Below are 23346 nucleotides of genomic sequence, written 5' to 3' on the forward strand. Positions count from 1 at the left end.
AGATACAACGATTGCGATGGCTAGGCCATGTTATAAGAATGAGTGATGATGAACCCGCTAAAAAGGCGTATAAATACGGGCCGCATGGAGGTTCTCGCAGATCTGGAAGGCCAAAGCTTCGTTGGAGCGAACAAGTGAAACGAGATATCACAAAGCTACATATCCCAGATTGGGAAAATACAGCAGCAAACAGAGAGTATTGGAGATTTTTTCTTAGTTCGGCTTATGGAACAAATGTTCTGTAAAAGGCCAGCTAAGTAAGTAAGTATACACGTTTATAATCCACGTTTATAGTTCACCTTTGGTCATCCATTTATTTTAAATCCACGTTTATAGCCCTCTCTTAGTCCTCCAAAAATTCTTTTTAAAAATTCCTCTGTGGAACCAACTGAACCCGCTGACAAGACAAAGCAGCAGTGCCTGCAAACCTACATTTACCGACCAATATCGCTCTTAAAGATCCTATCAGAACCATTCCTTTGTATCTTCCACCACTGCGTTGCCCTAATCCCACATAGATAAGAAAACAACTATAATAAAATTTATCTAAAATATCAATATATCTCTTTATTTACAATTCTCTTTCTTATTTAAAAAATTAATTTTTGCATTGCATTTCCTGTTTCTTATTTCCTCTTTATAGGTATATACATACATAGAATTATTTATTTACAAATAAATAAATATAAACGTCATATGTTTATTATTTTTTGTATTTCTTTCTTAATATTAAGCTTAAAACAATACTAAAAAGGTACAGTTAGTTTTCATTTCATTCGATTTCTTAAATGTTAATTGTCTCTTAGTTATGGTATGATACTACTAAATGCCATTGGGAATCATTATAAAACAATGTAAAATAAATTAATCTTCACTATTAATCGATTTTAAATCACGACCAATTTTCATTTCCAAACCCCCACCGGCGGCAGCGGCCCCATTACTTAAACTGGACGATATTAAGTTGTCAATATTTGGTTCCGGTAGACAATTATCCTCCAACATAATATTTGATCTTTTAATGCGATGTGTGTCTTGGTTGTGGTCTTTGTTATTGTCCAATGGTAGAGTTTGTTTGGTGGGATTATTGTTATCGGAGTTTTCTTGTAATTGTAAAATTTCTCTTCGTATAGAATCAACATTGATTTTATCTTCCTTTTCAGTTACTGTGGTTTTATTTGTGTTGCTTAAATTTACCACACTAAGAGTTTGATTAAGTTTTTGAGTGTTAGTTTCATTCATTTTAGCTTGTGATGCATTGATAAGTAAAGCCAATGGCAAGGGTAAACGTTTCTCTAGATTACTACCATTACGAGCATGCTCAATCAACTCGCCTGTTTTATAGGACAATGGTTCGTAAACTGCAGATTCTTGTGGTTGGAGATCTTTACTTAAATTTCTATTATCAGTCAATATGGAAATTAGTGATCCTTTACTGGATGGTTTCAGCTCGCCGCCATTTGTATCATTTATTGGGTTCAAGTCTTCCTTAGGTTTAATCACTTTTTCTGTTTCTTCTTCTTTGGCAATCTGTTTCGCAGCAATAGGCGCATTTTCAACTTGTTGATTTTGTACTTTACGCTCGATTTCTTCAAATTTCTCTACAACTTCACCTAGTTTTTCTACAACTAAATTTTGTGTTTCCTGATTTTGCTTGACAAGTTCCTCCTTCAGCTCTTCAACTTTTTTCTCAAGCAGATCTTTTGTTTTTTCCAATTCTTCCTTGGTTTTCTTTAGTTCCTCATTTTCCTGCTTCTTTTCTATTTTCATTTCTTCTTTGGCAATTTCTTCGTCTTTGCGAATGGCATCGTGATCAATGGTTTGTTGTGGTAATATAGCAGCGCTTGGTGTGGTTTTCTTCAAATCTTCCAATTTCTTTTCACTTTCTGCAGGGGTTTCAACAATTTTAATTTCGGGATTTGCTTTAATTTCTGTTTCTGTTTCCTTTTCCTTTATTTTTATTTCTTCTTCTTTAGCTGGTGGGGGATTTTTCTTTTCCAACAATACCAGCGGAGGTTGGACTTCTTCAATTTTCTGGGGTTTTGCATCTTCATTTTGTGTGTGTATTTCATCCACAGGCAATGGAGGTGGCAGTGATGGTTTCGTCAGCTTTGGTGTTATTTGGGAATTATTTGCCTTAAGTGGTGGTTCCAGATTTTGTTTGATACCTTGATTTTTATTCTCCTCCTCAACTTTGGCATATTTTTCTTCCATAGCTTTTTCGATATTTTTAATTTTTTCATCCAAGAAATCATGAGGTGCTTCTGAAGGCTTCTGTAGCAGTTTTTCATCAATTTTTGGTACTTCCAAATGAGCTCCAGAAGATTTTTCATCAATTGCCGATAGATTGGCATATGTACCCAAGATCATTAGGCAAAAACCACCAATGATTATTAGCTGAGCCAGACTACGTTCCATGCTATTTTTGCGAATAATTGAGCGGAAGCAAGCGGCGGGAAACATTACACAAATTGCAACACCGATAGTGGAACCAACAAGACCAATAATTAATTCAACTGAAGGTATGGTTAGGGCCACACACAAGGAGAAAATTACTATGAAAAGAGTGATGGCTTTGAATCTGGTTTCTGGTATATAGGCGGAGACATCCATTTGGCCCTAGAAAAAAATATGATTTGATAATTAAACTGACAACTTACACTGCAAAGAGAAATTATAAGGAGAGAGTAAAAAAAACCTGGTAAGAGTATTCAGCCTTATTACGATCCCACCAAAATGTTCGACGCCAAAAACCCTATTCAATCAGGAGTGGAAGCGATCTGGCATTACATCTTCCCCTCACCTTTCTCTCAGATCACAGTCAAGGCATATATAAAGGATGAGGTTGGTAGGCTAGGTAGACATTATTTTTAACCGTGACTGTACTATTTCCACTGGATGTGATAAACAATTATTTTGTTGTTAGTTGAACAAGTTTGGCTGGGCAGGGGAAAGAGTAAAGTGTATTGTGCGGACTTGTAGCACTAATTATTAGGTAGCTTCCTATGTAATAATAAAACAGATACTGAAACTGAATTATACTGACTAACAGGAAGAATTTCCGTCTACCTATGTACATGGTCCTCTGAAGGCATTCTCAGGGTATTTGCTAATCATGGCTTACCACAATATAAGAGGTCATACAATACAATTGATGCTTACTGAATCTTTGCCTTGTAACCTTCAGAAAATCTTTTCAATATTCTAGAGTTCGGGAACGATGCCTTTAGTCAGTTTATTGCATTCAGTACATATACCTCAGCAGAATTACACTTGACTTATGCCTAGTAAATCAAGTAAGATTAAATGGATTGGAATAACAGAAAATACAATTCCCCCAACCCTTTCTCAGAATGTTATAGCCATAACAACACTGTAAAATGCAGTAGTTGCTATGCTCCTTGCGCCTAATGGTCACTGGTTCTTAAATATTATCTCGGAAGAGCCCACTGCAATTTAATTATAAATATCCTGTCTGTGAGTCTGTTAAAGAATCTTATGTTTTGACTACTGTGATGAGCAATCTTTTAAATGCAGTTTATTGTGTGGGGGATACCAATGTGACAAACCAAACAAATTCATGCACTGATAAAATTTGGTTTTGGATCACAAGGTATGAATGATGGGAGCAGGTTGAATGTTTGGACTGGATTCGTTTCGATCTGAAATTTTTTCCACAGATTGGACTTGCAGTGCTGATCACGTCAATATATATATCATGGGCAGGAAGCTCATACTTCCCGAGATATAGGCTCCGAAAGTTCCAAAAATCCCTTGGTTTCGACGATAAGTTTAGTTTAAATTGAAATTGTTTCATATATAGCCGGCCTTCGGCCGGGGATTTAAGACCTTCTCCTATGGACAGGAACAAATCTCGGCTAAGGCGAACAAAATTTTCCTTTAAATCGAAATTTTTTTTATCATCGATCCGAATCCAGTCCGTATATTATGCCGAATAATAAAACCACAATAAATAGCAATGACGACAATGACGCTGTCCTTTAAATTGGACAAACCTAACTAATCCCACTCCCCGCTCACTGGTACTATTTCGATAGGGCAATAGGGTTTTCGACCATATCATAAACGTCAACGTAGTTGGGTCCATTAATTCCTGCGGTGTCTTTGAAGAAATTTGAAATTTGCTCTGATACTTACCTTGCGATATAACAAGGAATACAGACTAGCGCGGCAAGGAAATATAACCAAAGGAAAACTGAAGGCCACCGAAAGAACAAACCCGATTTTAATAACATCGCTGCCAAAGGATGGTGACAGATTAATTAAAATGTTACCTATTGGAAAAATAGATGCAATTAATAAACACTCCAACAAATATCGAGAAAAAGGGTGCAACAACTTACCAGAAAACTTTTGGGTACAAAAAGCAACATAACCAAAAAATCCCACAGCAATGTAGACAAAGGTACAAATCCAGGTGGCATTACGCACAATACCGTTTAACTTTTCCAAACTTTGATTATTGATGGTGGTGAAAACTTCAAAAAGTTGCCTTAAAGGGTAAACACGTTAATGATCATGATTACACCATGGTATTATCTAAAACAAAAAACTACTTACATTTGGCATGACAAAGCCATACTGAAAATAGGCAGACATTGTAAAACACCACTTGGCTGCCAATACACAACTTCTGTGGTCCAGTCATTTGCCTTAATGTGTGTCTTTGATTCCATAATAATTTTAATAACCAAACAGACATAGAAACCAATTGATGCTGTGCACACCGTCGACAAACTGCTAACATTTTTCAACATACCCAGTGGTATGATGCAAACCAGTGTAACGCCACACATTAACAGTGTACGTAAATGATGATAGTCATGTTCCAGTGACAACATTTTCTTAACAATCTGTGGTCCCAAGTCACCGACTACCACAAAATAGGTAATACACGTACCCAGTAGATAACCAATGATACATAATTCTACCAATAATTTGCCAGACGTACCAAATGCATGAAAACCTACAAAAAAAAAATAAAGAGACGGCGACATTGCATATCATTGAAAGCTTGTGGTTACGTTTTTTGTTTTATTTTTTTTCTTCTTTCTTAATATGCTCTTACGAAATGTAAGAACTTACCCAAGAGTTCGAAACTTCTTCTTCGTGTGAGTAGTGATGTTTTGATGAGATAATGACAACAGATTCGTGTTACCCAATTGCTGGCCACAAGTAAAACAATTGATAAAATAATGCCGCACTGCAAATAAACAAACAAAAAAATGAAAACCAAAGTGTTAATATTTGCATGTTCACGTTAATTTCACAAGAAAAATAGAATTAAAACAAAAAACCATATTATACAGTGTAGGACAAGGTCTTTACTTTTTTATTATAGTAATTCTTAAAAATAATATAAAAATATCATTATTTCATATTCTACAAAAAAGGCTTTGATATTCTATAATAACGACAGTTCTCAGAATGAGAATTTTTATAGCTTCAGCTGGGATTAGAAGTTCCAAGCGGAATACATGAAACAAGGTAGAGATCTGTGATTTTGGAAATAATAGCTTCTAAAGATCAGAAGGGTAGACTAGGGCTGCACGAGGTAAATATAAGGAACAATTTTAGCGTAGGAGCGCCACTAGAAGGCACCTTATAAACACCTCCTATGGGTTACTACCATAAACAATCTACTGATTATGCTATCTTATGAGGTATTTAAGCCACTTTAATATACAGATCGCGTTATGACTTACTGTGCAGATGAAGACAATTTTTTTGCCCAATATTTGTTGGCAATGGACACACACGTCCTTAAGTTGTAATTATAAGTAGTTTTTTTTGGGTGCCACCGTGGTGTAATGGTTTGCACGCCCGCCTTGCACGCACAAGGTCGGGGGTTCGATTCCCCGGCCAGGCAACATCAAACATTTTTCAATGGTGGCAAAATACCCCTCAGTAATGTTGGCGACATTTCCTGAGTATTTCAGCCTTGAAAAACTTCTCCACAAGTGTTGTCCTAAGACACGCCGTTCAGACTCGGCGATAAACAGTAGGTCCCATATTATTGAGCTAAATATGAATCGGGGTGCACTCATTGATATGAGAGAAGTCTCCCTTGTCCAGGATGGGATGTTGTAAAAGTTTTCCACATCTGACAAAGGATTTGTGCAAATTACTTTGGTGGTTCTATATGTGTGTGAAAATAAATTGGAATTTAAATTGGAAAATTTAATTTTAGCAAAGGCGCACACCAATAACAGGGTGATTATGAGATGACATTTTAAATTTAAATTGGACAAATTTAATCACAAATTCCAATATAAGGTGACATTTTAAATTGAAATTGGACAAATTTAATCACAAATTCCAATATAAGGTGAAATATTAAATTAAAATTGGACAAATTTAATTACAAATTTTAATACGCAAATTTGCTGATGTGCATACTGCTGGAACCACTGTTCAAAAACGGTGATGGGTGCGCCGGCGGAATAATTTTTTTTGTAATCAACATCGAAAATGCCTACAGGCCATGAATGTCGGATTTTTCTATATATGTTCAGAGGCTGGTAAACAATTATTTGATATATCCCCAAGAGAAAATTTGATGAAGTTTATATATTGTTTGGCCCACTATTCAAAAACGGTGCCTCGTGCGTCGATGAAATAATTTTTGTCGGAATCAGCATCGAAAATACCCCTAGGCCATGTATTTTGGGAAGATCAATGCTTATTAAAATCTTGGAAAAAAATTTATTTGTATGTACACCCAATGAACCTCTCGAAGTGCATTTCCTGTTGGGCCCACTGTTCTGAAACGGTGGATCGTGCGTCCGCGGGATAATTTTTATTGGAATCAGCATCGAAAATACCTCTAGGCCATGTATTTTGGGAAGATCAAAGCTTATTAAAATCTTGGAAAAAAAATTATTTGTATATACACCCAACTTGCAGAAATGCATATTTTTTTAGGCCCACTATTCCGAAACGGTGGCTCGTGCGTCCACGGGATAATTTTTATTGGAATCAGCATCGAAAATACCTCTAGGCCATATATTTTGGGAAGATCAAAGCTTATTTAAATCTTGGAAAAAATTTATTTGTATGTACACCCAATGAACCTCCCGAAGTGCATTTCCTGTTGGGCCCACTGTTCTGAAACGGTCACTCGTGCGTCCACGGGATAATTTTTATTGGAATCAGCATCAAAAATACCTCTAGGCCATGTATTTTGGGAAGATCAAAGCTTATTAAAATCTTGGAAAAAAATAATTTGTATATACACCCAACTTGCAGACATGCATATTTTGTTAGGCCCACTGTTCTGAAACGGTGACTCGTGCGTCCACGGGATAATTTTTATTGGAATCAGCATCAAAAATACCTCTAGGCCATGTATTTTGGGAAGATCAAAGCTTATTAAAATCTTGGAAAAAAAATAATTTGTATATACACCCAACTTGCAGACATGCATATTTTGTTAGGCCCACTGTTCTGAAACGGTGACTCGTGCGTCCACGGGATAATTTTTATTGGAATCAGCATCAAAAATACCTCTAGGCCATGTATTTTGGGAAGATCAAAGCTTATTAAAATATTGGAAAAAAATAATTTGTATATACACCCAACTTGCAGACATGCATATTTTGTTAGGCCTACTGTTCTGAAACGGTGACTCGTGCGTCCACGGGATAATTTTTATTGGAATCAGCATCGAAAATACCTCTAGGCCATGTATTTTGGGAAGATCAAAGCTTATTAAAATCTTGGAAAAAATTATTTGTATATACACCCAACTTGCAGACATGCATATTTTGTTAGGCCCACTGTTCTGAAACGGTGGCTCGTGCGTCCACGGGATAATTTTTATTGGAATCAGCATCGAAAATACCTCTAGGCCATGTATTTTGGGAAGATCAAAGCTTATTAAAATCTTGGAAAAAAATTTATTTGCATGTACACCCAATGAACCTCCCGAAGTGCATTTCCTGTTGGGCCCACTGTTCTGAAACGGTGGCTCGTGCGTCCACGGGATAATTTTCATTGGAATCAGCATCAAAAATGCCTCTAGGCCATGTATTTTGGGAAGATCAAAGCTTATTAAAATCTTGGAAAAAAAATAATTTGTATATACACCCAACTTGCAGACATGCATATTTTGTTAGGCCCACTATTCCGAAACGGTGGCTCGTGCGTCCACGGAATAATTTTTATTGGAATCAGCATCGAAAATACCTCTAGGCCATGTATTTTGGGAAGATCAAAGCTTATTAAAATCTTGGAAAAAAAATTATTTGTATATACACCCAACTTGCAGACATGCATATTTTGTTAGGCCCACTTTTCGGAAACGGTGGCTCGTGCGTCCACGGGATAATTTTTATTGGAATCAGCATCGAAAATACCTCTAGGCCATGTATTTTGGGAAGATCAAAGCTTATTAAAATCTTGGAAAAAAAATAATTTGTATATACACCCAACTTGCAGACATGCATATTTTGTTAGGCCCACTGTTCTGAAACGGTGACTCGTGCGTCCACGGAATAATTTTTATTGGAATCAGCATCAAAAATACCTCTAGGCCATGTATTTTGGGAAGATCAAAGCTTATTAAAATCTTGGAAAAAAAATAATTTGTATATACACCCAACTTGCAGACATGCATATTTTGTTAGGCCCACTGTTCTGAAACGGTGACTCGTGCGTCCACGGGATAATTTTTATTGGAATCAGCATCAAAAATACCTCTAGGCCATGTATTTTGGGAAGATCAAAGCTTATTAAAATCTTGGAAAAAAAATTATTTGTATATACACCCAACTTGCAGACATGCATATTTTGTTAGGCCCACTTTTCGGAAACGGTGGCTCGTGCGTCCACGGAATAATTTTTATTGGAATCAGCATCAAAAATACCTCTAGGCCATGTATTTTGGGAAGATCAAAGCTTATTAAAATCTTGGAAAAAAAATTATTTGTTTATACACCCAACTTGCAGACATGCATATTTTGTTAGGCCCACTTTTCGGAAACGGTGGCTCGTGCGTCCACGGGATAATTTTTATTGGAATCAGCATCGAAAATACCTCTAGGCCATATATTTTGGAAAGATTAAAGCTTATTAAAATCTTGGAAAAAAAAATAATTTGTATATACACCCAACTTGAAGACATGCATATTTTGTTAGGCCCACTGTTCTGAAACGGTGACTCGTGCGTCCACGGGATAATTTTTATTGGAATCAGCATCGAAAATACCTCTAGGCCATGTATTTTGGGAAGATCAAAGCTTATTAAAATCTTGGAAAAAAATTATTTGTATATACACCCAACTTGCAGACATGCATATTTTGTTAGGCCCACTATTCCGAAACGGTGGCTCGTGCGTCCACGGGATAATTTTTATTGGAATCAGCATCGAAAATACCTCTAGGCCATGTATTTTGGGAAGATCAAAGCTTATTAAAATCTTGGAAAAAAATTATTTGTATATACACCCAACTTGCAGACATGCATATTTTGTTAGGCCCACTTTTCGGAAACGGTGGCTCGTGCGTCCACGGGATAATTTTTATTGGAATCAGCATCGAAAATACCTCTAGGCCATATATTTTGGAAAGATTAAAGCTTATTAAAATCTTGGAAAAAAAAATAATTTGTATATACACCCAACTTGAAGACATGCATATTTTGTTAGGCCCACTGTTCTGAAACGGTGACTCGTGCGTCCACGGAATAATTTTTATTGGAATCAGCATCAAAAATACCTCTAGGCCATGTATTTTGGGAAGATCAAAGCTTATTAAAATCTTGGAAAAAAATAATTTGTATATACACCCAACTTGCAGACATGCATATTTTGTTAGGCCCACTGTTCTGAAACGGTGACTCGTGCGTCCACGGGATAATTTTTATTGGAATCAGCATCAAAAATACCTCTAGGCCATGTATTTTGGGAAGATCAAAGCTTATTAATATCTTGGAAAAAAAATTATTTGTTTATACACCCAACTTGCAGACATGCATATTTTGTTAGGCCCACTGTTCTGAAACGGTGGCTCGTGCGTCCACGGGATAATTTTTATTGGAATCAGCATCGAAAATACCTCTAGGCCATGTATTTTGGGAAGATCAAAGCTTATTAAAATCTTGGAAAAAAATTTATTTGCATGTACACCCAATGAACCTCCCGAAGTGCATTTCCTGTTGGGCCCACTGTTATGAAACGGTGGCTCGTGCGTCCACGGAATATTTTTTTCTGGATAGGGCATCGAATGACCATCAAGCCCATGTCTTTCAATAGATTCTAAATATATTCAGATTTTGGGAAAAAAATTATTTTTTATATTCCCACTACGAAAACTGCTAAAGGGAAATTATTGTGGGGCCCCCCACTTAATAATGGGGAGGGGTTCGTCCACGGAATATTTTTTTCTGGATAGAGCATTGAATGACCATCAAGCCCATGTCTTTCAATAGATTCTAAATATATTCAGATTTTGGTAAAAAATTATTTTTTATATTCCCACTACGAAAACTGCTGAAGGGAAATTATTGTGGGGCCCCCACTTAATAATGGGGAGGGGTTCGTCCACGGAATATTTTTTTCTGGATAGGGCATCGAACGTCCATCAAGCCCATGTCTTTCAATAGATTCTAAATATATTCAGATTTTGGGAAAAAATTATTTTTTATATTCCCACTACGAAAACTGCTAAAGGGAAATTATTGTGGGGCCCCACTTAATAATGGGGAGGGGTTCGTCCACGGAATATTTTTTTCTGGATAGGGCATCGAACGTCCATCAAGCCCATGTCTTTCAATAGATTCTAAATATATTCAGATTTTGGGAAAAACTTATTTTTTATATTCCCACTACGAAAACTGCTAAAGGGAAATTATTGTGGGGCCCCACTTAATAATGGGGAGGGGTTCGTCCACGGAATATTTTTTTCTGGATAGGACATCGAATGTCTATTAAGTCCATGTCTTTCAAGAAATTCTAAATATATTCAGATTTTGGAAAAAAAATTGTATATACCCACTACGAAAAGGATAATTAAGTTGTTACAGAAAGTTGTTTGTTAAGTCACTTTGTTCTCTGTTAACTCTCTCTTCATGAGAACTTGCTAGTAACCAACCACACCATATAATGGTTTGCGATCGAGTTATCGTGTCGGGTTTTGGCTCATTTGTCTAAGAGGTCGGTACAAACGCAGTTTTATAGCAGAGGATTGGGTTCAAATCCCCGAGGAGGTGAAAGTCTTTCTATTAATTTTTTGTTTTGTTTTATTAATTAACAAATTTTATTAAATATGCAGAAACCCTTTAAAAACCCCAAACATTTTTTTTTACAAAAAATAACAATTTGCGATTGCGTGGAGATACATAGGCCGAATGAAACTTTGTAAACATGGACTGACAAATTACAGACAATACTATGACGAAATGCAAAAATTTGCGAAAATATCCGAGTTTTACGTAAATATTTGCAACCATTTGGCATTATGTGGGTTAAAAACCGATTTTCGTAATTTTGGATGAAAAATTTAAACATGTGATACAAATTTAATCATTTATGTTATATCTACTTACATACATATGTATGTATATAAATTCAGGAATTTATTAGGAATGTACTAACAGTATTTTTTCAATCAAAAACCAGCACATTGAAAACATTTATACACATAGGTACATACATACATACATATAAAATCCTCCAAACTTTTCCCCATTTTAAAGAACGCCCGATTCCAAGAAAACTATGCGTTCTAGAGAAAAAGGGTATTTTATATAAAATGCTTAGAAAGTCACGAAATTATCATTTTCAAATAAAGTTTTAAGTTTTCTCGAAAAAAATCTCGGCGCTAAGTGAGTTAACCCTCTTTTTGCGAGAAACCTTAAAATTGTTTATGAAAATTATATTTTAAGACTTTTTTAAGTATTTTTTATGAAATAACTTTTTTCTCTAAAACGTATAGTTTTTCTGCAATCGGGCCTTCTTTTAAAAACGCCAAAAACTTTGAAGTGTAATATAGGTGTATCCTTATTAGAGTTGGGTAATCTAGTTCCTTGTACTAGTTCCAAAACGTATGAGTAACATCATGAAATATAACGTGTGATGTTAAGTATACGCAGTTTGTTCAAAGAAAAAATGTGGGCCATTGGAACTGCGAAGTGAACTATATAGTTCCATATAGTTCCTTTGGCACAACTCTAATCCTTATATGCCAATCCATTGGTATTTGATTAAGAAAATACTCTTACTACCTATATTCCTAATAAATCCCTGGCTTTATACGATTCTAACATGTATGATTAAACTTTTATCGCATATTCAAATTTTTCATCAAATGTCGAAAATTACAAAAAAGTCGAGTTTTTTTTAATAGCTTGGGTTTTATCCCAATTGTGGGCAAATGCTTTATAAGCATTAAATGATAGATAACGGACAATACTATAACAAAATGCAAAAACCCACAAAAATATTCGAATATACCAGCGTTTTACGTAAATTTTTGAAATCATTTGTTGTGGTGTTTAAACGACCAGAGGCTTTAAACATAGTACACGTTGACAAAAAACAATGATAGTCTTCGAGGTCTACATATTTCGTTAATATCAAAGTCTAGTTGAATATGTACATATGTAATTACTTTCCTAATTTGTAAATAATACTTTACATCATGCATTTCAATTTTTTTAGCTAAACAATAGTTTTTATATACTGAAAAGGGTTGACTGTCATTCAAAACTGATATGTAGTGGTACCGCCCTTTAAAAGATATTTTGTGTTACGATCTGTGATGTCTGTTTGCTCCAGAATTCTCTTATTTGCCTTTTTCTATACTTAAAAGTTTCCATAGCTATTTTTAGCTTTTGTGTTTTTATTATCTTCTCTCCTTCTCTCCAACCAAAAATGATGCTTAAAAGCGCGGGAGAAAATTGGCTTTTAAAAAATAGTATTAGGCTTAGACTGCACATGTTTACTATGTGCATGTGTATACTACCTACCCCTAAACGTAATAAAAAGAAAGATGCAGTGCTAATAGTATACGTTTAACTCAGTGTCGATAAGGAGCTTGCGTAGCTGAAGTGGTTAAGAGTCTGTCGTTGCAGTCTGTTGGTCTTGGGTTCAAATCCCTGTGGAGTTTTGATTTTGATGACTTATTTTTTTTGCGTTTTTATTTATTTAACAAAAAAGAAAGATTTTGTCTTATTAATTTATGAATAAATATTCTTTATTTCATCTGATTACAGTCTATAGAACAATATTCTTTACAGACTGTGAGAACTTAAACTATTTTCAAATACATGTATATTTACTTTATTCATATATGTATATACTTATATAATATATCATTTTATAAATTTTTTAATAGTGTATTTTAAATGATGTTTTGTTGCACTGAAGTCCACCAATACATCTTTATTAAGCGTATTGTAGTTTATCAAAGCTCTATCAATGGGATTATTGTTTACATAATTATTTCTGTGAAATTCAACTTGAAATAAATTATTATTCCGTAGATTACGACTTGGTACGTGAAAATATATTTTTTCTAATAAATAAGAACAGTCAAGATTTGAATTAAGTAAGTCATAGATAAATAGCATACATTGTACTTTTCTTCTCCATTCTAATGTTTCCAAATTGATTAAAAGGCAACGTGATTCATAACTTGGAATTGGGTGTGAGAAGTTCAAGTGAGCTAAACAATACTTAATGAACTTCCTTTGGACTCTTTCTATCCTGTTAATATGAATATTTACAAAAGGGCTCCAAATAATAGAACCGTATTCTAGCTTTGACCTTACAAATGAATTGTATAATAATTTTAGTGTATATGGGTCACTAAAATCCAAAGAATTGCGTTTTATAAATGCCAGCATTGAGTAAGCCTTTGGGACAATATAGTCTATGTGTTGAACGAATGTTAGTTTATGGTCAAATATAATATAATAAAATATAATATAACAAAATAAATATTCACTATAAATAAACAACTTTATGTAATCAAAACTCCATTGAGATTTGAACCCAAGACCGATAAATCGCAACGTCAGACTCTCAACCAATTCGGCTATGCAACCTCAGTAGAGGTACTGAATAAAATGCATAAAATATATGTTTCGTAAAAAATAAATATAATACATTTTTTCCGAGAGTAAGTTATCAGGATTTTACTTTAATCAATATTCTTCTGTTGTGTATTTTCCCTGTCTGAATTTTATCAACCAGTTTAAAAATAGTTTATTATAAATTTTCTACAACCAAATATGTACATACTATGTACATGTAAATTGGTTTAAAAATCATATAGAGCTGAACAGAAAAAGGTACACAATGTCCATCTCTGCATAACATTTCAACTAACTGTAAATTTGTTGAAGTCACCGAGACATCAAACAAATTGACAATGAAAATGGACTTTTTCAACGTGTTTTTTGTTTTTGAAGAAAATAATAAAATGTATAAATAATTCGCATTTGCATTTTCTAAATAAATTTCATATAAAACCAACATTCATTATAAGTTGATCGAGGTACTACATGTGGTACAGTTTGTTGTAGTGGTATGAAGAAGGAATGCAACAGGCAACGTAATATAAATGAAGGTGTGTTTGTGGGTAACAGTAGACACTCGAAAAAGGCAAAGGAGAAAATGTTCAATCATCCCTATTGGAAAAAAAAAACAGAACAAAAAACACATTCTTTTTGCACAGCGTTTGTTAAACTGTAAATCAGCAAATAAGCCAAAATAGGCAGTTTAGCTTATAACTAGTTCAAAATTAATCAAGCTAGCATTGGATAATATTGAATACTTTGGTTCTCAACCCTAATTAGACAGTTGGCCTAAGGGGAAATATTGGGAAAATATTAAGTTGTGTTTATAAAATAGTCAGCATTATTTTAAACTAAAACTAATGGAATCTCTCAAATAAAACGCTTGCATATAAATTAAAAGTCGTGACAAAATTAAACGCCGAGCGTTTTATTTGAGAGATTCCATCTTGATGAAGAATATAATACTTGATGCTAAGCGAAAAATTATTTTCTAGTTTTAAATGCATTTATAATAATACACTGTAGCTTATTTTTTTAAATTATTTTTGATTTTAATACAAATAGCGGTTGCCTTATTAGGTTGCAGGTCCTTATTATTTTTGTACACATTTTTGGATAAAAGACATAATAAAAATATAAAAAAGAACAAAAACATTTTCATTAATTTACTCTTAGCAATCGCAAATTAATGAATTAATTAAAGAAACTGAACAGGATACTTTTGACTGTGACTCTATAAATTTGTACGTATTATGTCTGTTATCCAAATACATACAGTGTCGGCCAAAACTAAACCACCCCCTCAGTAAATTTTTTTAAAATGATATTTTTTTTATAAATATAAATAAATTATAAATTTATTTTTTATTTATTTATATTTTTATTGTTGGAAAATACAAAAATAATGAATTCAGAATTCAATAAACAAAAGTTAAACTTCAAAAAACATTTTACGTCGCAAGTATAAGCGGGTGTATAAACAAATAATTTTTTTTTCCAAGATTTTAATAAGCTTTGATCTTCCCAAAATACATGGCCTAGAGGTATTTTTGATGCTGATTCCAATAAAAATTATCCCGTGGACGCACGAGTGACCGTTTCAGAACAGTGGGCCCAACAGGAAATGCACTTCGGGAGGTTCATTGGGTGTACATACAAATAAATTTTTTCCAAGATTTTAATAAGCTTTGATCTTCCCAAAATATATGGCCTAGAGGTATTTTCGATGCTGATTCCAATAAAAATTATCCCGTGGACGCACGAGCCACCGTTTCGGAATAGTGGGCCTAAAAAAATATGCATTTCTGCAAGTTGGGTGTATATACAAATAATTTTTTTTCCAAGATTTTAATAAGCTTTGTGTCGGAATTGTAAGATTTGTTTGTTACACTTAATGATTTATAACAACATGAATATTGGTACGCTTTTTGTTTATTATTGTATATCATGGTAAATGAGTGACTACGAATGTAGTAAATTGATTGCAAGTGATCATCACTGGTCATATGCTGTATGCAAAACATTAACATGTTTATAATGTTGATAACACTGATTATTGTAGTCTCTCATTCACTTGTAATTTATCCAACTGAAATAAAGTGAATTGTAAGCTAAGAAGTTAAACTAATTCGATCCTCTTTCAATAACCTTTGGGACAGCGAGAACTATTTGGGATATTTCCATCAGGTTATGGGCCCAGTGCTCGTTGGAGAAGAATATTAAATTCAATAGCAAGCGGCAGGAAATATTTCATACAAGATGAGTTCGTCGTTGTACCAAATTGAGAAATTGGACGAGAAAAATTATGAGTCTTGGAGCGTCCATATGAAGAGTGTGCTGATCCATAGCGGTTATTGGAAATATGTTAATGGTCAATGTGTGAAGGATCCAAACTGGACAGCAGAAAAGATACTGGAATGGGAAATTGACGACGAAAAAGCTTTGGCCACAATTACATTGAGCCTTAAGTCGTCTCAACTCAACTATGTTAAAAACAGTAAATCCTCCAAAGAAGCTTGGGATAAGCTGAGGGATGTCTATAAGCCAAAGGGACCCCTACAAAAGGTGACACTGTACAAGAAGTTGCTGAACCTGAACATGAAGGAATACAAAAACATGGCCGACTATTTGTATGATTTTACCGAAATTACTGAAAAGCTGATGGATGTTGGCATTGAAATTCAAGAGGAGCTGCTGGTAATTGTTTTACTTTCAAGTTTGGAGAAGGAATACGAAAACTTCGTCGTCGCAATCGAAACAAGAGACAAATTGCCAGAGTTGTCTGCATTAAAGGTGAAACTTTTGGAAGAGTACGAGCGAAGGAATCAAAGGAAGGGTGATGAAGTTACACCGAGTCAACAAGCGTTTGGAGTAATGACAGGCAAGACTAAAAGAGACAATGGTAAGAAAGCAAAATACAGAAAAGAAAACGATGGCAAGTGTTTTTTCGTGCGGTAAGAGGGGACATTATGCAAACAAATGCAGATCAAGAAATGGAGATCACAAATCATATTCTATGGTGGCAATGGTTGAAACCGTTGGAAATGTGCCAAGCGCCAAGTGGATAATTGACAGTGGAGCCACGTGCCATATGAGTTCGAATCGCTCATTTTTTACGACTTTTGAAGAATGCGAAGAAAAAATTATGTTGGCTGACAGAAAATCGATCACGGCAAAAGGACGAGGAATTGTGACGGTTTATGTAAATGGATTTGAGATCAGGTTTAAGGATGTTTTATACTCTCCGGAGTTAAATGGTAATTTTGTATCGATTTGCAAATTAATTGAAAATGGCTGTAAAGTAAAATTTGATAACAACGGAGCGGTAGTAACCGACGAAGGTAAACTCGTGCTGAAAGCCAAGAAAGAGGATAATTTATTTGTATTTGAAGCTAACGATGTCCAACAAAAATTATGCACTGCAAATGGTGATGACAAACTATGGCACCGAAGATTTGGTCATCTCAATTACCAAGGGTTAAAAGACCTCTTTGATAAAGATATGGTGAGTGGTATGAAATTGAGTCAGTCGATTGTTGCTGAGCCCTGTAAGACATGCATGGTTGGAAAGATTCATGCTGCATCTTTTCCAAGACACGAAGAGGATAAATCTATGGATGTGTTAGACTTGATTCATTCAGACGTGTGCGGACCCATCGAGGTGGAATCTCTCGGTAGTTCCAAATATTTTGTCACATTTATAGATGATAAATCTCGACGCATTTTTGTCTATTTTATGAAAAAGAAAAGTGAGGTGTTCGATAAATTCAAAACCTTTAAGAGCATGGTGGAACGCCAAACGGGCAAAGTTATAAAAATACTGAGAAGCGATAACGGTGGGGAATATGTTAGTGGTGAATTTAACAAGTATTTGGAAGAAAATGGAATCATACACCAACTAACTGTCCCTTATACGCCCCAACAAAACGGCATAGCAGAACGTGCAAATCGTACGATAGTTGAAATGGCTAGGTGTTTACTAATCGACTCGGGTTTGGATAAAAATTTGTGGGCTGAAGCTGTAGCAACGGCAGTGTATTTAAGAAATCGTTGTCCGACAAAAATTTTGGATGGAAAAACACCATATGAGGTTTGGAGTGGTCAAAAACCCAAAGTTAACCATCTTAAAGTGTTTGGTTCTCAGGCTGTGGCATTAAATAAAAGGAGAAAAGGCAAATTTGAAGAAAAAGGCTCTAGTTTGATTATGGTGGGATACTCTTTAGTTGCAAAGGCGTACAGATTGTATGATAGTAGTGCCCAAAAAGTTATCGAACGGCGTGACGTCATATTCAATGAAAATATAATGCCTGGTGGTGGATTTAATAAGGAAGACAAGGACTTTATTTGTTTTGAGAATTGTCATAACCCAAAACATGTCGAGAATGGTAATCCAGAAGAAATTAGTGTAGACGAAGATGCCGACGAAGACGTGCAACAGGAAGAAAATGATAACGGTGCGGATAATGAAATTGAGAATAGCCCTTCAGATAGTGATAGTTTGAATGATACTGAAGAATTTCGTGGATTTACGCCAAGTGAGGAGGAGCAATCGTCAGAAGTTAGTACTCCTAGACGCGGTCCTGGAAGGCCACGAGTTGTAAGAAGCGGTAGACCTGGTCGTCCAAGAAGAGTACCACCAAACTCGCTGAATAATGTGGTGGAGGAAAATGTACCGCAAAATTATGAAGAGGCATTATCCAGCAAGTCAAGTCTTAAATGGAAAGAAGCAATGGAGAAGGAGATGAAGTCGTTGAAGGAAAAGAGAACATGGATTATACAAGATCTCCCAGCTGGTCATAAAGCCATTAAATGCAAGTGGGTATATGCGTTAAAGAGAAATCAGAAAGGAGAAGTACTTCGTCATAAAGCAAGACTCGTTGCTAAAGGTTGCAGCCAAAAGTATATGGTCAACTATAAAGAAACGTTTTCACCTGTCGTAAGGTATGCCACGATTAGATTGCTGCTAGCGTTAGCTGTTCAATATAAGATGCATCTACATCAAGTTGACGTAGTAACTGCATATCTTAACGCTGAACTAACCGATGAAATATATATGCGACAACCAGAAGGGTTCATCGATAAGAACAATCCCGGTAAAGTGCTGAAACTACAAAAATCTTTATACGGTTTAAAGCAAGCCGGTAGAGAGTGGAATTCGAAATTAAATGATTATTTGTGCCATATTGGATTCAAAAGATGCGAAAATGAACAATGTTTGTATATGATGACTCGGAACGACACGCTGATTCTTATTGCTGTATATGTTGACGACCTGATAATTGCTTGTAAAGAGGAAAATGAAATTGTAAGAATTAAATCACTGATTGGAAAAGAATTTGAAATAACTGATAAAGGACTATTGGAACATTTTTTGGGAATTGAAGTAAGCCGTAAAGGAAAAACCTGTGAAATTGAAATTAGTCAAGCCACTTATATTAAAGAACTACTAGAGGAGCATGGAATGATAGACTGTAAGCCAGCATCATTGCCGCTGTCGCCTGGTTTTCAAACAGCATGTAACGAAAATTGTGAAAGGGTAAATGAAACAGTATACCAATCGCTCATAGGTGCCCTAATATACCTGGCTGTTACATCGCGACCAGATATTCTTCATTCTGTTTCAAAGCTCTCTCAAAGGAATTCAGAACCTCACGTAGAACATTTTAAGGCAGCAAAGCAGATTCTAAGGTACCTGAAAGGAACGCAGAACGTTAAATTAAAGTTTCGATACGGAAATGGAAATATTAAGGGGTACGCTGATGCAGATTGGGGAGGCTGTTCCACAGATCGAAAATCTTACTCTGGATTTGTGTTTTATCTTGGTGATTGTGTCATTTCGTGGGAATCGAAAAAACAATCAACGACAGCTTTGAGTAGTACTGAGGCTGAATACATTTCTGTATCAAATGCATCAAAAGAAGCGGTGTATCTCAAACGATTGTTGAAAGAGCTTGGTTTCTGGAAAGATGATAGTGTCGAGCTGCAAGTGGATAATCAAGGTGCTTTGAAATTGGCTACTAACCCCGTTTATCACAACCGAACAAAACACATAGATATCAAATATCACCACATCCGAGAATTGATCAAGGCAAAGGAAATTAAATTAGAATACTGCCCAACCGGAAATATGATTGCAGACATTTTTACAAAAAATTTGGCGAAAGAAAAACATATGTATTTTATGAAGCTTTTGAATTTAGAATAATATCATTTCTTATGTACAATATACATGTTGAGGAGGAGTGTCGGAATTGTAAGATTTGTTTGTTACACTTAATGATTTATAACAACATGAATATTGGTACGCTTTTTGTTTATTATTGTATATCATGGTAAATGAGTGACTACGAATGTAGTAAATTGATTGCAAGTGATCATCACTGGTCATATGTTGTATGCAAAACATTAACATGTTTATAATGTTGATAACACTGATTATTGTAGTCTCTCATTCACTTGTAATTTATCCAACTGAAATAAAGTGAATTGTAAGCTAAGAAGTTAAACTAATTCGATCCTCTTTCAATAACCTTTGGGACAGCGAGAACTATTTGGGATATTTCCATCACTTTGATCTTCCCAAAATACATGGCCTAGAGGTATTTTCGATGCTGATTCCAATAAAAATTATCCCGCGGACGCACGAGCCACCGTTTCAGAACAGTGGGCCCAACAGTAAATGCACTTCGAGAGGTTCATTGGGTGTACATACAAATAAATTTTTTTCCAAGATTTTAATAAGCATTGATCTTCCCAAAATACATGGCCTAGGGGTATTTTCGATGCTGATTCCGACAAAAATTATTTCATCGACGCACGAGGCACCGTTTTTGAATAGTGGGCCAAACAATATATAAACTTCATCAAATTTTCTCTTGGGGATATATCAAATAATTGTTTACCAGCCTCTGAACAGATATAGAAAAATCCGACATTCATGGCCTGTAGGCATTTTCGATGTTGATTACAAAAAAAATTATTCCGCCGGCGCACCCATCACCGTTTTTGAACAGTGGTTCCAGCAGTATGCACATCAGCAAATTTGCGTATTAGAATTTGTAATTAAATTTGTCCAATTTTAATTTAATATTTCACCTTATATTGGAATTTGTGATTAAATTTGTCCAATTTCAATTTAAAATGTCACCTTATATTGGAATTTGTGATTAAATTTGTCCAATTTAAATTTAAAATGTCATCTCATAATCACCCTGTTATTGGTGTGCGCCTTTGCTAAAATTAAATTTTCCAATTTAAATTCCAATTTATTTTCACACACATTGGTTCTATCCTGGTGAACCATTCTAACATGCCAATATTTTTATATTTTTTCATAAAGAGAGTAAAAAGTACCGTTGTAACGCATATGTGAAACATGTTAGGTATTGAAAATATCGGCTACAATATACTCTACATGTCCACAAAAATATATTTTCCAATTTCTCTCCTATCGTTAGATATAACGGTATTTGTAGGCAAAAATGGTCGGTTCTATTCAGATGAACCGAAGTGTACGTTAAGTTGAGTGATTTATGTGATAAACTGGCAAGACGAGGTTCCAATCCATTGACCTTTGTTTATTTCTCAACAAACTCAGTTATGCTCTATGCAGAGAAACCCGCAACGATTTGGTAATGAAGTCAAGCTGGCCGGCAATCTCAGGGCGTTCAACTGCGTCCCTTCTCTCACTACCTAAATCAGAATCACTGTAGGGGTCATTATTGGTCACTTCGGGGCATAAGTTCTATGACAAGTAAGTGGGAGGACAACAACGTAGAAAAGACTGAAACAATCGAGCATCTTCTCTGCCTGTGTCGTAGACTGTTAGTTAAATAAAAGACATAGGTTGTTTGGTGTGCATGGGATGGTTGGTATATCTCTCTTATTTCTCCTCCATAGACCCTGTGGGCCTATTAACCACTTCCGGGCCCCCTTGGAAAAACCCTGCGTAAGTTCCTGCTCCTGTTTATCTATTTTCAGGCTGAACACAATGGACCGCTGAGTCTACGAGTGTAGTTGCTGACAACAATCAACAGCGGCTGCCACATCAGTGTACATATGTTTGTATTTGTTTCGGTTTTCTGTGTTGCGAGCAGCATATCCCGGAATGCCTGCTCCGAATTCTTTTTGTCCGTGCCGGGACGGAGGAAAACCCAGGACCAATATATCTGTGCTCAGTTTGTCACATCCGCATCTTCACCCACATCCAACCTTCAGTGAAATGCAATAGATGTCAGGAGTGGGTGCATCTAAGGGGTTGCTCTGGACTTGTCCACGTGAGGGACTACGACAGGGACTATGTTGCTGCATGCTGCGTGAACACAGTCCCAGTGAGTCGTCGTCCGATTACGAAACTACCTCGTCGTCTGACTACGAAACTCCCCTGCAGTCCCCTCGACAACAACCGCACACGCAGCCTTTAACACCAGCCGTTGTTGTCCCAATCCCAGAGAATGCATCCTTTTTGGAATTTAATTGCAATGGACTCCGAGGTAAGATCGAGGAAATAGTGGATTTCATGAGTCGGAAGAAGCAAGAAACCAAGCTGAACGAACGACAACCACAGCTTAGAGCATTGTGATGGATACAAAGTGCTAAGGAAAGATCGCACAAGAAGTGGAGGTGGGGGATTAGCTTTCCTATTGCACCAGTCTGTCCAATACAGACCTATCTCGCTTAAGCCTGTCACATTCGATACTACATTCACATCGTGCGCACACGCCACAGCTATCTGCGACAAGCTGAAAAGTAGGAACAAGGTCCTCAAGTCCCTAGCCGGCAGCACTTTTGGTGCAGATAAAGAAACCTTGTTGACCACATAGGTCGGTCTGTGGTAAGCTATGCGGGTACAGTCTGTTCCCCGAGATTATGTGATACGAATTGGAAAAAGATTCAAACTTGCCAGAATGCCGCCCTGAGAACAACAACAGGGTGCCTCAAATCTTCAGTGGACCATATACATGAGGAGGCAAAGATTCTTCCAGTAAAGCAACACAATGAGATGCTTTCGTTGCAGTACCTGCTTGGATGTTACCTTGTGAGCCATCCCAATCGCCATCTTATGCGTAGGCCCGACACATTCAGGCAGATCAGGAAGGATATCCATGCTCTAGAGGAAGAGGTCCAAGGATACATGAGAGAAACCCTAGATCAACAAGCATATCAAGTAGGTTTGAATAGCATTCACACGGACGCAGTTACCAAGGCCTTAAGCAATTATAGTGTGAATAAAGTACTCGGAGTACATCTCCCATCTATCGCAACTGAGGAGCGTCAGCTGCCACGATAAACTAGAGTAGTTTTGG

General features: G+C 35.9%; 1 protein-coding gene across 5 annotated transcripts in view; it reads right to left on the minus strand.

Annotated features, from left to right (window-relative positions):
- Positions 1 to 541: 541 nt before the first annotated feature.
- LOC141405195 (uncharacterized) overlaps positions 542 to 23346 on the minus strand; it is a 37244-nt gene continuing 14439 nt past the window's right edge. For all 5 annotated transcript variants that reach the window (XM_073989276.1, XM_073989272.1, XM_073989273.1 and 2 more), the window contains 5 exons: positions 5107 to 5224; positions 4582 to 4987; positions 4365 to 4513; positions 4159 to 4295; positions 542 to 2619 (listed from right to left, as the gene is read on the minus strand). In XM_073989276.1, coding sequence (XP_073845377.1) covers positions 865 to 2619; positions 4159 to 4295; positions 4365 to 4513; positions 4582 to 4987; positions 5107 to 5224 — 2565 coding nt within the window. In that variant the 3' untranslated portion in view covers positions 542 to 864. The remainder of the gene's footprint in view (positions 2620 to 4158; positions 4296 to 4364; positions 4514 to 4581; positions 4988 to 5106; positions 5225 to 23346) is intronic.

Source organism: Musca autumnalis, unplaced genomic scaffold, assembly GCF_047663935.1.
Source record: "Musca autumnalis isolate F117 unplaced genomic scaffold, ASM4766393v1 scaffold_5, whole genome shotgun sequence".
Classification (NCBI taxonomy): Eukaryota; Metazoa; Arthropoda; class Insecta; order Diptera; family Muscidae; genus Musca; species Musca autumnalis.